At 41.1% G+C, this 13,358-nt stretch overlaps 1 protein-coding gene across 2 annotated transcripts in view; it reads right to left on the reverse strand.

Annotated features, from left to right (window-relative positions):
• Positions 1-13,358, reverse strand: part of ADAMTS3 (ADAM metallopeptidase with thrombospondin type 1 motif 3) — a 253,410-nt gene that overhangs the window by 50,388 nt on the left and 189,664 nt on the right. For both annotated transcript variants that reach the window (XM_032334543.1, XM_032334544.1), the window contains exon 5: positions 12,854-13,053. In XM_032334543.1, coding sequence (XP_032190434.1) covers positions 12,854-13,053 — 200 coding nt within the window. The remainder of the gene's footprint in view (positions 1-12,853; positions 13,054-13,358) is intronic.

Here is a 13,358-nt window from a genome sequence, read left to right on the forward strand (position 1 = left end):
ATACTGTTCTCTCTTGCAAGTGTCTCAGGTCTGTACTCTCAAGGCTCTAGTTGAAGACTCAAGCATCCTCCATTCACTTCTGCCAAAACGGCAGCCGATCTGTCACTCAGTCCTGCGGACATCTCTCAAGTCTATGTCTTTGGGTCCACTGCCGGCAGCTACTCTCCAGCCTAACTGTCGCCATAACCTGTTAAAACTCTTGCAAATGTTTGCCTTTGGGTAATTTGGGCCATTTCGGTAGTTCTCCGGAAGGGTCAGATGGTTGTTTTCAATAAGCACGAGTCTGTCCTTTTATGTTAATTATGACTTTACCTCCTTTGAGCTTCAAAGGGAGGACCAAGAAGAGGCAATTCAGCTAAAAGGACTTAAAAACTCTTCCGGCCTTTAGTGAAAGCATACCAAAAGCCCAGGTAGACCTCATTCCCTCTCATCAAGAATGAGAATGATGATGCTCTCAACAAGCTTAAAAGATTTTCTGTGTTTTTGGACCCTGGGAAAAATAAAGACTGCTATAAATCTGAGAGGGATAAGGTTAGTCTGATATTTGTTGCATAACAAAGGGAAAAATGAATGAAGTCAGGAAGAAAATTTGGGGCTTCAGAAACAAAGGGGAAAAGGGCACCCGAGTGGCTCAGTCCATTAAGGGCTCCCTGCTCAACGGGGAGTCAGCTTCTCCCGCTGCCCCTCCCCCCTGCTTGTGCTCATGCGCTCTCTCTCTCTCAAAAATAAATACAAATCTTTTTTTTTTTTTTTTTTTAAAGAAACAAAAGGAAAGAGGAACAAGGACACTGAGATGCTTCAGTAAAAATCAAAGGGACCTCTGAGGCAGCAACACTGTGGGGTTGTCCTGCTGTTACGTTAATTTCACCTGAGATGTTCAGACTCTTCTAGAACTATGGGTCCAGGACATTCCAGGGAAGGTATGCATGTTCATATAAGGGATGGCCAAGCGGACTTATGTCTACTCCAGTCTGTCTCCATGACCTGTTATGGTCAATCCACATTGGGGAAATTAATTTGTTGAGGCTACATGATGCAGTATAAACCACAAGGGGTTTGGAGCCAGATGGACTGAGTTATCCCTTAGTTCTGGATACTATGTGTCTGTTCACAACACAGCGTCTAACAGCGTCTCTTCCTCCAGATACATGAAATTCACTGAGATTCTCTTCTTAAAGCACAGACTGATAAAGTCACTCTTCTTCTTTTTTTTTTTTTTAAAGATTTTATTTATTTGAGAGAGAGAGCACAGCAGAGGGAGAGAGAGTAGCATGCTCCCCGCTGAGCAGAGAGCCCGACATGGGACCCAATCCCCAGACCCTGGGATCGTGACCTGAGATAAAAGCCAGATGCCTAATTGACTGAGCCACCCAGGACCCCAAAGTTACTCATCTCTGAAACTCCTTGACTCTTCATTAGCAAGGTGAAATTCAAATATCTTAGAGTGGCAGGAACATCTGTATAACATTAACAGCAGCTGCCCTGTGCAGCCTCATTTTCTGTCCTCTCAGTACCCTTCGATTTCACCTACAGACAAGTCTCCCTCAGCTCAAAGCCACCGTGTCTGCTGCCCATCTTCCCAGAGCCGTCATCTCCTTTTCTAGCAGGGAGATGCCAATTCATTCTCTCAAGTCCGACTCAAACGGCATCTCCTCTGTGAACACTCCATCTGCCACGGGCGTTATTTGCCAAACCATCCCTTTCTTTTTAGTTCATGTTTACAAAGTAATCTGTAACAAAATCATTCTAAGAAATTAGCACATTTTATTATTATTTGTTGATTTCACCTGCCTGCTAGAACTAGCTCCTTGGGAAAAGGAGCTCCATTTTATTAGGTTTTTGTCTCTCTAGAAGCAAACAGGATTTGGCCTATGGGCAGGTATGTCTGTTGGGTGAATCAGTGTCTAGAGGACTGATGTCCGTTCTAATGGAGGAAATGGATGAAAGATAATGACCCACCATAGACAACTGCTTCATGATTTGCCTCCATTGCTGAACACGTATAGTCCCCAGATAAATCTGCCCTGCACTCCTGTTCAATGTTTTAAGAATCATTAGTTGAGAAATCAAAAGCCGTGTAGAGACTCCATCATCATTAATTAACCAGTAGTCACATGTATCTGCTAATGCTTGGAGAGTCATTATTCATACTTTGTTAGGACCAGAGTCCTTACACAGACTATATGTTTTGTTTTAAAAATATTAGGTAGGGAAGCCGGCCATACTCACAGAACACAACTGGGTTATTATTTCGCTGCGCATAAGTAGCCAATTTCAGTCTAAAAAAGAATTAGAGTTCTCCTTAATTATTAATGATTACTTGGAAGTACAATTATTTCTCATACTGGGAGGCACCTTTTAAATAAATTATTTTCTTTTCATTTGATAAATCCTGTATTACAACATGGACTCAGTTCTCCGCAGAAAGCTGAAAATTTTAATAGGCACAACAAACCCAGATCACTTCCCAGATCTTAGTATACGACGACGATACCTGCCACAGACAGTCAAGTGTGGATGACAGGGGCCATCTGGCACAATGAAAACAAGACACCCTCCTGAACACAGAATCTGCTTCATCGCCCTGTGACAGAGAATATTTTAAAAGATTGCTAATTGATTTCATTCAATCAGGCAAGTAACTGAATTCTCATTTCAGTGACTTGAATGGTATTTTCACAAGACACAGAAACAGGTAAAGGAAAGACATCAGGGATTGATCTGGCAAGGGATACACAAAATGCAGTAAAGTGTAGGGAGGCAGCAGAGCACTGAGCTCCGAAGGCAGAGAGATCTCTCTGGGCTCAAGCTCTGGCCACGACACCTGTTAGCTGGAAGACTCTAGGAAAGCCACCTAACCTCTCCAAATTTCGATCTCCTCATTGGTAAACCAGGACTAAAAGTGAACACATTTCAGGGTTGAGGAATGCTATATAATTCAGGTAAGATATTTAGCACAGAACCAGGCACAGAACAAAGGCTAAAATGTCACTTGGTATAAGCTTTCATGCTTAATGACGTGAAATCATTCTTTAGAATCTAAACATGAACTAGATGATTTCAAACACCCCCAGAGATGTCATCACTAACCCTGATTCCACACAATCGGTTTTTTTTCCCCGTAGACCTTCCATCTACACAAATGGCATCATCATCATCCAGAAATATTCAAGCCAGAAAATCGTAAGTCACCCCTGTCCCTCAGCCCCCATCTGATCCATTGCGAAATCCTTTTGATTACATCATAAATACTTCCTTGTTACAGCAATCGCCAGGGTCTAACAAGCCACCATCTCTTGTCTGCACGTCTACAACTGACACCCAATCGGTCTGCCTTCATTCTGAACCTCTGTCCAACCTATTCTTTATGACACAGCAAGAGGCCTTCAATGGCTTTTTCTTAATTTACTTAAAACTGAATAAAGTATCCCCCTCCCACCTTAAAGGGGCTAACCTTCTTCTTTAAGCTCTGCCCGACTCCTCGCGTGTTAGACTCCAACCACAGCGGCTTTGTCTGGCAGCTACGACGCAGGTCATTGCTCAGTGGCTGGTTCCCCACTTTACTTCAGATCTCAGTTTAATCATCACTTCTCGGTCTAAGTCCTTCTTTACCATCATGGCTGTGTAAAATCCCTGTTATTTACTTGCTCTGTTATTTCTTTTCCAAGCAAACTGCCGGCTCCATGCATTTCTCTTAGTGTAACCTACGATGCTTTATCTGATTTGCCCACCAGTCTGTAATCTTGGAATGGGCGGGAAATAAATCTTTTGTGTTCACCTTCATATATACCTGGTATATAGCATTAAAATATTTGTTAAAACAATTAATCAATTAAAATTTTGCGGCATGTTTACTCTGTGTCAGGCACTGTTTTGTTTTGTTTAATTTTATTTCATCAGTGTTCCAAGATTCATTGTTCATACGCAACACCCAGGGCTCCGTGCAATACAAGGCACCGTTCTGTTTCATTAAAACTTTTTTTCTTAAAGACTTTATTTGGGACGCCTGGGTGGCTCAGTGGGTTAAGCCTCTGCCTTCAGCTCAGATCATGATCCTAGGGTCCAGGGATCAAGTTTCAAGACAGGCTTTCTGCTCTGCAGGGAGCCTGCTTCCTCCTCTCTCTGCCTGCCTCTCTGCCTACTTGTGATCTCTGTCTGTCAAATAAATAAATAAATCTTTAAAAAAAAAAAGACTTTATTCATCTGATAGAGCGAGTGAGTGCGCACACGGAGAGGGAGTAGCAGGCAGAGGGAGAGGAAGAAGCAGGGTCTCTGCTGAGCAGGGAGTCCAATGCGGGGCTGGATCCCAGGACTCTGGATCATGACCTGAGCTTAACTGATTGAACCACCCAGGGGATCCCTTCTTGGGACTTTTTGTGTGTTTCTTTAGACTTAAGTTTTTAGAGTCATTTCAGGTTTAAAGAAAAATTTGCTGGCAAGCACAGAAAGTTCCCATATACCTTTCACCTCCCCACATATTAAGATTATACCTTGCATTAGCGTGGTACATGCCTTGCAATTGATGAATCGGTATTGACACATTCTCACTGAAGTCCACAATTTGCACAGGAGGATTCACTCCTTGTGTTCCAAAGTTCAATGAGTTTGGACAAAAACCTAACGTCTTTATACACCACTTTCACTTCCATGCAAATGTCCTGTGCTCCACTTCTTCATTTCTCTCTCCCTCTCTCTGACCCCCTCGTGTTTTCCTCGTCTGAGGTGTCAGACACTGTTTTTGATGTTGTAAATATGAAGCTTAATAATGTACAGCAACTGCGTGAAAGGTGAAATATGGTAAACACTAGTTAGGCATTGTAGTAACTGAAACATACTCTAGGATTCAAAAGGATTAGAGTAGCGCACCTGGGTGGCTCAGTGGGTTAAAGCCTCTGCTTTCAGCTCAGGTCATGATCCTAGGGCCCTGGGATCAAGCCCCACATCGGGCTCTCCGCTCTGCACAGAGCCTGCTTCCTCCTCTCTCTCTCTCTCTGCCTGCCTCTCTTGCCTACTTGTAATCTCTGTCTGTCAAATAAATAAATAAATACCATCTTTCAAAAAACAAAAAAAAGGATTAGAGTAGATGGGATACGTATCTTTTATGTCTTTTTAATTGCCATTCACGTAATAATTTGGTAAAAGTTTGACCAATTTCAATGAAAAATAAAATGACATGATTTTACAGAACCGGCGTGCACTTCTTTCAAATCAAACTAACACTTAGAGGAACTGTTTTCATTTCAACCCCTCTGTGCTTCCTGGTCTTAACCTGCCAAGAACTTCTCTGTGTTCTCCCAATGTCTTAAACATGACAAATACCCATCCGCTGTTGGTTCAATAACTGGTTTTTAAAACAGAACTGAACAAAGAAGAGAAACCCTGACTGAAGAGTTGTAGGATTGTTTTCTATCGTGATTTTCTTATTTTGCACTGATTTCCTTCAGTGCAACCTTTATAGAGCCAAACTGAAACGGGACTGTTGAATGTTCCAATCTCTTCTCTGCCTGGGATTCCCTATCACCTTCTCCAAAGGTCTAACTTCTACCTACCATTCAAGGCCAAGTCCGTGTGTGCATCTTCCTCGTTCCCGTACTTCAAAGACATCTCTAACGCTCTTGCCCTATAGCACCCAATCGATCCTTCCTTTCAGTTAATTAGTATTTTCTAGGTTTCATTTACATATTCATAAACCTAACTTCTCCTCGTGAAGCGCATCCTCAAGGGGAAAAACATCTCTGTAATAAAAGTTTTCTGGCTTGAATAATGGGGTGCTAAGAAAATGGAGGGCAAATCGGCAAGACCGAATTTCTTTGCTATAATCTCTGAAGGTACCTCAAAGAGAACTACACTGAAACAGAAAAATAATTTTAAGTAAAATCTCATCAGTCTTGTCATATGTAAGTTATACTTTAATAAAAGTTGATATATAAGAGTAATGTTTTATGGTATTTCAACACTGACTTTATTTACTATTAAATCACATATTCATTGTGTATTTCTCTCATGTGTGGTTAGCAAAAATACACAGGCCATTCCTTTGACTACTTGTCTCTACCCATAATTGAACTCCCCCCAACTTATATTACAGTCTTTAAAGGTTATAAGCAAAGGAAATGAAACAAAGGATAGCATAAATTAAGGGTTCTTTGATGATATTTATTTTTGTTTTTTACTTCATTCCGAAACAATTTTAGACTCACAGAAAAAGAACAAAAATAATATAAAGTATTCCTATATACCCAACCTTCTCCAAATTTAATATTTTGCGTAACAAATCAATGAAACCAAGGGTTGGTTCTTTGAAGAAGTTAACAAAATTGATAAGTCTCCAGCCAGACTTATCAAAAGAAAGAGAGAGAGAGAGAGAAAGGACTCAAATAAACAAAATCACAAATGAGAGAGGAGAAATAACAACCAACACTGCAGAAATACAGTTGTAAAGAGCTATATGCCAGCAACTAGGCAACCTCGAAGAAATGGAAAAATTCCTAGGAACATATAAGCTACCAAAACTGAAACAGGAAAAAATAGAAAACTTGAATAGACAGATAACCAGCAAAGAATTTGAATCGGTTATTATAAAAACTAACAAACAAAAGTCCAGGGCCAGACGGCTTCAGAGGTAAATCTTACCAGACATGTAAGGAAGAGTTCATTCCTATTCTCCTTAATCTATTCCAAAACACAGTAAATGGAGGAAAACATCCCAAATCAGTCTAGGACACCAGCACTCCACTGATACCAAAACCAGATAAAGACTCTACTGAACGGCACCTGGGTGGCTCAGTTGGTTAGGCAACTGCCTTCAGCTCAGGTCATGATCCTGGAGGCCTGGGATCGAGTCCCACATTGGGCTCCCTGCTTGACAGGGAGTCTGCTTCTCCTGCTGACCTCTCTTTCTCTCTCTCTCTCAAATAAATAAATAAAATCGTAAAAAAAAAAAAAAAGAATCTACTGAAAAAGAGAACTACATACAGGTCAGTATCTCTGATGGATATGGATGCAAAAATTCTCAATAAAATGCTAGTAAAATGAATCCAAAAATACATTAACAAAAATCATTCACTGCGATCAGGTGGGTTTCATTCCTGGGTTGCCAGGGTGGTGCAATCAATCAACACGACACATTATATCAATAAGATGAAAGACAAGAACCATATGTTCATTTCAGTAGATGTAGCAAAACCATTTGACAAGGCACAACATCAATTCATGATTTATAAAAACCAAGCAACCAACAAACAAAAACCTCAACTAAGTAGGTTTAGAGGAAATACACCTCAACATCATGAAGGCCATCTATGAAAACCCAGAGCTAACATCATCCTCAGTGGGAAAACAGAGCTCTTCCTCTACGGTCAGGAGCCAGGCAGGAATGTCCTCTCTCACCGCTGCTATTAACTACAGGACCGGAAGTCCCAGCCTCAGAACTTGGACAACAAAAGGAAACAAAAGCATCTCAATCAGTAAGGAAGAAGTCGAACTGTCACTATTGGCAGCTGACGTCATACTATACATAGAAAATCCAGAAGATTCCACCAAAAAACTGCTGGAACTGACACACACATTCAGCCAAGTTGCAGGACATGAAATCAACATACAGAAATCTGTTGCACTTTTATATACCAATTATGAAGCAGCAGGAAGAGAAATTAAGGAATTAATTCCATTTACAATTGCAGCAAATACAAAAAGATACCTAGGAATGAACTAACTGAAGAGGCTGAAGACCTATGCTCTGAAAACTATAAAATACTAAGAAAAAAACTGAAGATGATACAAAGAAATGGAAAGACACTCCGTGCTCAGGGATCAGAACAACAAATATCATTAAGATATCTATGCTTCCCGGGGCGCCTGGGTGGCTCAGTGGGTTAAGCCGCTGCCTTCGGCTCAGGTCATGATCTCAGGGTCCTGGGATCAAGTCCCGCATCAGGCTCTCTGCTCAGCAGGGAGCCTGCTTCCTCCTCTCTCTCTCTGCCTGCCTCTCTGCCTACTTGTGATCTCTGTCTGTCAAATAAATAAATAAAATCTTTAAAAAAAAAAAAAAAAGATACCTATGCTTCCCAAAGCAATGTACACATTTAATACAATCCCTATCAAAATACCAATAGCAATTTTTCACAGAGCTAGAACAAACGATCCTAAAATTAATGGGACCTCAAAAGATCCTGAATAGCCAATCTTGAAAAAGAAAAGCAAAGCAGGATGCCTGGGTGGCTCAGTTGGTTAAGCGATTGCCTTCGGCTCACGTCATGATCCTGGAGTCCAGGGATCGAGTCCTATATCAGGCTCCCTGCTCTGCAGGGAGTCTGCTTCTCCCTCTGACCCTCCTACTTCTCATGCTCATTCTCTCTCTCACACACTTTCTCTCAAATAAATAAATAAAATCTTTTAAAAAAGAAAGAAAGTAAGAAAGAAAAGCGAAGCTGGAGGCATCACAATTTTGCACTTCAACTTACAGTACAAAGTTGTAGTGATCAAAACAGCATGGTACTGGCACGGAAGCAGACACACAGATCAACGGAATAGAAAGGGTACTAAAGCCCATTAGGTAGAAATCAGTAAGTCAAAAGACTTTTTTTAAAAAACCTATATTCAGATCAAGATAAAGTTGTTACCTGCCTAGAATACTCAGAGTTCAGGAAAGCAAGCTTCGCAGCTATTCACATGATAACAGATTTCTGGCAATAGGGTTTGAATATAAAATATAAAGAAAAACTCTTGGAGAAATTTCCAGGATAGTCCAATTACTTATATTTTTCACTCTAAGAAATTTCATTTCTATTTCTTAGATTTCTTCCCAATCTCTCCTCTCAATTCTTTCCTTTCATTGCCCTACTAGTGATTTTCAGCTAGGGGTGTTCATCCAAATTAACCCATTATGTTTAGAAAACACTAACTCTTGGGCCTATATCCCAAACATTCCTGATTCAGAAGCTCTTTTTTGACTCAGAACTTTTGCAGTTAATGATCCATGAGACTGGACCACTCCTTCCCCCGCTGTTTGCCTACGCCTCTTCCTCACATAATTCCTGTATCTCTGGCCACATAGTATCCTTGTTCTTCCTAACCCCCTAACCTAAACACTCCGCACACTGCCTCATCTCTCCTTGACAACATCTCTTTACTCTTCTTCATTTGTCTTCTCAATAGTTATTATTACCTAAACTTACCTACTTATTTCTCCTTGGACTATCACCTGTCTCCTCTTTTAAGCTCCAAGAGGGCAGAGAATTTTCTACTGCATTCTTTGGGAAAATTTCTAAGCCTACAATGGCCTTGTACACAGTAGGCAATGGATGACTATTTGTATAATAAGACACGCCCCGTTGCTGAGAACCACTTTCCCAGCAAGTCAGCCATGTTACAAAATAGCAAAACTAAAATTTCTTAACATACCAAGATAGGATATGAGATCCTAAGACAGGCTTAACACATATCACATACATCTTATTTGAAGCATAAAAGGCTTGCCAAGAATCTAGTCATTAGTCACACTGTTTTAGAATATATTCAGATCTGTTTATTTCTTCTTTATAGATGAGACTTGGGTACATTTCAAGATCTACAAAAAAGAAGGAGTTAAAAATAAAAGAAGACGGAAGGCAGTTGACTATTCCCTCCTTCACAGATTCAGAGAACCCGGGGGGTGGGTAGAGGATACCCACTCTCCCTCTTAGAAAGTTAGAGCAAAATCACCTCGGGGCCTGTTCAGACTTGTTCACTTGACCCTTAAACTTCCGAGAGAAGTGCTAATTTAGGGAGCTGCCTTTCCTGTGTCCAAACTCCCAGATTCACATAGTCTATCACTTCAGAATTTCACCAAGCTCATACACAAAACCATTACTATCTTTAGGCAATATGGCCCTGGAATAGAGGAAATACATTTGGTCAAAAAGGTGGCCAATTGAGACACCTGGGTGGCTCAGTGGGTTAAAGTCTCTGCCTTCAGCTCAGGTCATGATCCCAGGGTCCTGGGATCGAGCCCCGCATAGGGCTCTCTGCTCAGCGGGGAGCCTGCTTCCTTCTCTCTCTGTCTGCCTCTCTGCCTGCTTGTGATATCTCTCTCTCTGTCAAATAAATAAGTAAAATCTTAGAAAAAAAAAAGTTGGCCAATTCACACAGCTAACTTAAAATAGCAGATAAATGAGGGGGAGGTTCAGGGGAACGGGCAAAGTAGGTGAAGGGGATTGAGAGGGACAAGCTCTTCGTTATAAAACAAATAAGTCACAAGATGGACAGCATAGGGGAAAAGTAAATAAAGTAGCAGATAAATTTAAAAAATGTTTAATATCAAGCACCTGGGTGTCTCAGTCTATTAAATGTCTGCCTTTGGTTCAGGTCATGATCTCAGGGTCCTTGGCTTGAACCCCATGTGGGACTCCCTGCTCAGCGGGGAGCCTGCTTGTCCCTAGGCCTCAGCCCCTCCCCCATCATGCGCGCGCTCTCTCTCTCTCTCTCTCTCAGCCTCTGACCCTCTCTCTCAAATAAATTTAAAAAAATCTTTAAAGAAAGAGTTTAACATTACTCCTGACATATAACAATTATGTTTTAAGTGTTGTTATTGGAGTATTATTACTGTCTCCCCTAAACCCCTGCCTACATCAATTATTTCAGATACAATGAACTTCTTAAGTTTTAAGATTTTCTCTACTATAGCTCCATTCTGTGATGCACTGTTAACTTTAGAATAATTTCTAGTATTTGAGATGAAGACTTAGTCTATTATCTAACTCTTCTTAGTGGACTTAAGACTAAAACAGCCCTTTTGAGTATTATTAAACCTGAAGTGTGACACTTCGTTTATTCTTTGACACTCTTCAAATCAGAATTACTGTCTGGCAAATACACTTTATCCATTTCTACTTTCTTGTCAAAAGATTCTACCTAGAAATCCTTTACGTTTTCCACCCTTCAAAAGACAAAAGCAAACAGCAAACAACACAACAAGAGAAAAAGCCCTAAAGACCCAGTTTAACTCCTACCTTCATGAATTACAGAATTAAGGAACATCTTATGGAGCCTTTGATTTTATAAACAGATTATATAAACATTTCAGAAATGAAATCCCTTTGTCGAAGGCCTCAGAGCCAACAGGCAGCAGAACGAGAAAGAAAACCCTGGCCTCCAAGTCCTAGTTTGATACCCTCAACACTCGACGACTTGAATGACTGTTGGCACAGCTGCCTTCTCCGAAGTCCTATAGCATTTACAGAACAGCACCTGTCCCGTAAACCTTAATAATAGCATGACTAAATTATAAGTTCCGTGAGGACAAGGACCATATCAGATGTCTGCTGCCTGATGCCAAGAGCCGTCTGTCGTCCTGAGCACCAGGAAGGAGCCTAGGACGTCTGTAGGGATTGGCTACCCTCCCTGGTGAGAGGGTGGCAGCAGCCCAGGGGCACAGTGAATTACGTGAGTGGGAGGGGCATCTCCCTCGGGATTTGGAAGTAAATTCCATGTGGAAAGCTAAAATAGGATTGTTTCCTTCTGCCTGTACACACAGCACAGTGACTTGTGCTTACCCATTTATTACCCATGAAATCCTCTCAACATGCCTAGTAAAATCAGTCCTATTAGTTTTCTCTTTGCAAAGATGGAGACACTGAAGCAGGCTCAGAGAGGAGAAACAGCATGCCCGGAGTTTCTCCACTAGCAAGCCAGACAAAAAATTAATAGTCGGTTGTCAAAGAAATTCATAAATAATGAGTCTCTACACACATCTATTGTCAAAGCCAGTAATTGGTATTTTGCATGATATTCAGTCTTCATACCAGGAAGCAGTGCCAATGAGCAAAGAGAAATAATTTCTGTACTTCCTTTCCATCTCACAGACACGTGGCAGGGGTATGTACAATCTTATAAACTGGCACCTCGATAAGCAAAAATATATTTAACACATAGGCTTAAATATTAGTATAAATAAAATGGTGATTAATAAAATCAATAGTATTCTCCATTATAATTATTTGAAATCTAATCTTAAGCATGGAAAGAAGGTTGGTAAACAATAATAGATACCTGAAGAAATTAACTTAAAAAATCAAAAGCTGAAAAAGAGAGAATAGGCTGAGGTAATAAATTTGCTAGATCAAAAAAAGAAGTATTTTATGATTGTAGGAGGTAATATATGCAAAAGAGTGCACTATCATCTCAATTATCTTTTAGAAGTACGTGGTTTAGATATTTCTCCTCAACTGCTCCCTGCCAGTTCACAGGGGGAAAAGAGAAGCCCAGTTCTAGGCTGCAGACCATATTTCCCCTGCATATGATTAAGGTCATAAAGGAGAAAGAAAGGAGAAACACGGTGCTCCACTGTGCCCCAGCCGGACTGCGCTCCGTATGTATATTTCCTTCAATCGTATGATGTTGAAAGACACCACTCTGATTCAGAAACCCTGGCAACAGGCACCCGCACGGTTATCAGCCCTGAATCATTCGTTACCATCTCGGGAAACAGAATGATGCTATCTCATTCTTTGTGGTCCACAGCAGGGCAGGTGGATAAAGTCACAAGAGTTTTGATTATCCCCAGAACACAATGAAAATCCTAAGTCCTTCTATAGTTCCATCTTATTACGACGTTTTCAATCTACGATTTTTCCCCTTGATGACAATGGAGAACTAGCTGATCACCCCAAAGAAAATTCAGTTTGATGCTTCCTTCCTTTTTCCATTCTTATCTGTTGAATACGCAGATCAATATTTGAGTTTAACGCACTCAGGTGCACATCTGGGGTGTGGGCTCCAGCAGTGGGAGTCCTCCCATTGGCTTGCAGAAGACACGAACACAACAAGAGAAGTGAATCAGAAGATCAAAAAGCCTCAGAGAAGAGGCGCTACTCACAATATTCATCAGAGTGAGGAGGTAGTTCTGGACGTGCTCTTTGCCGTGGAAGCGGACCACGGAGTCGTCCACCCCTAGCAGCACCTCGATGTTGTAATCATTCTCTCCCGTGTGTCTGCGGTGCCGCGCTGCGTCCTTCAGCTGCTGGTCGATGCTGCTGGAAATAGTACTTACATCGTCAAGGCCTCCCAGATTCGACCCTATTAAGAAACAAAAGGAACTCAGGCATTTCAGCTTCCCCAATCGACCCTCTGACAATTCTTGACAAAAAAAGAAGCTTCTAGGGGTCCAACATTATATTATATTCCCTAGTCCATATTATTTTCCATAGTCACTGAGATGCTGCTTTTCTGTTTATTCTTCAAATACTGTACACATGCGTCTGATCAGACGAACCTCCTCGACATTTAGCACAGAATAGCAACGCTGATGGTAACGTAGTATTACTGGACCCAAAGCAGCACCATCAGGCCAGATGGGATGTTCAATGGGTCTGAGAATGTGT

The sequence above is a fragment of the Mustela erminea genome, chromosome 2, assembly GCF_009829155.1.
Source record: "Mustela erminea isolate mMusErm1 chromosome 2, mMusErm1.Pri, whole genome shotgun sequence".
NCBI classification, from domain to species: domain Eukaryota; kingdom Metazoa; phylum Chordata; class Mammalia; order Carnivora; family Mustelidae; genus Mustela; species Mustela erminea.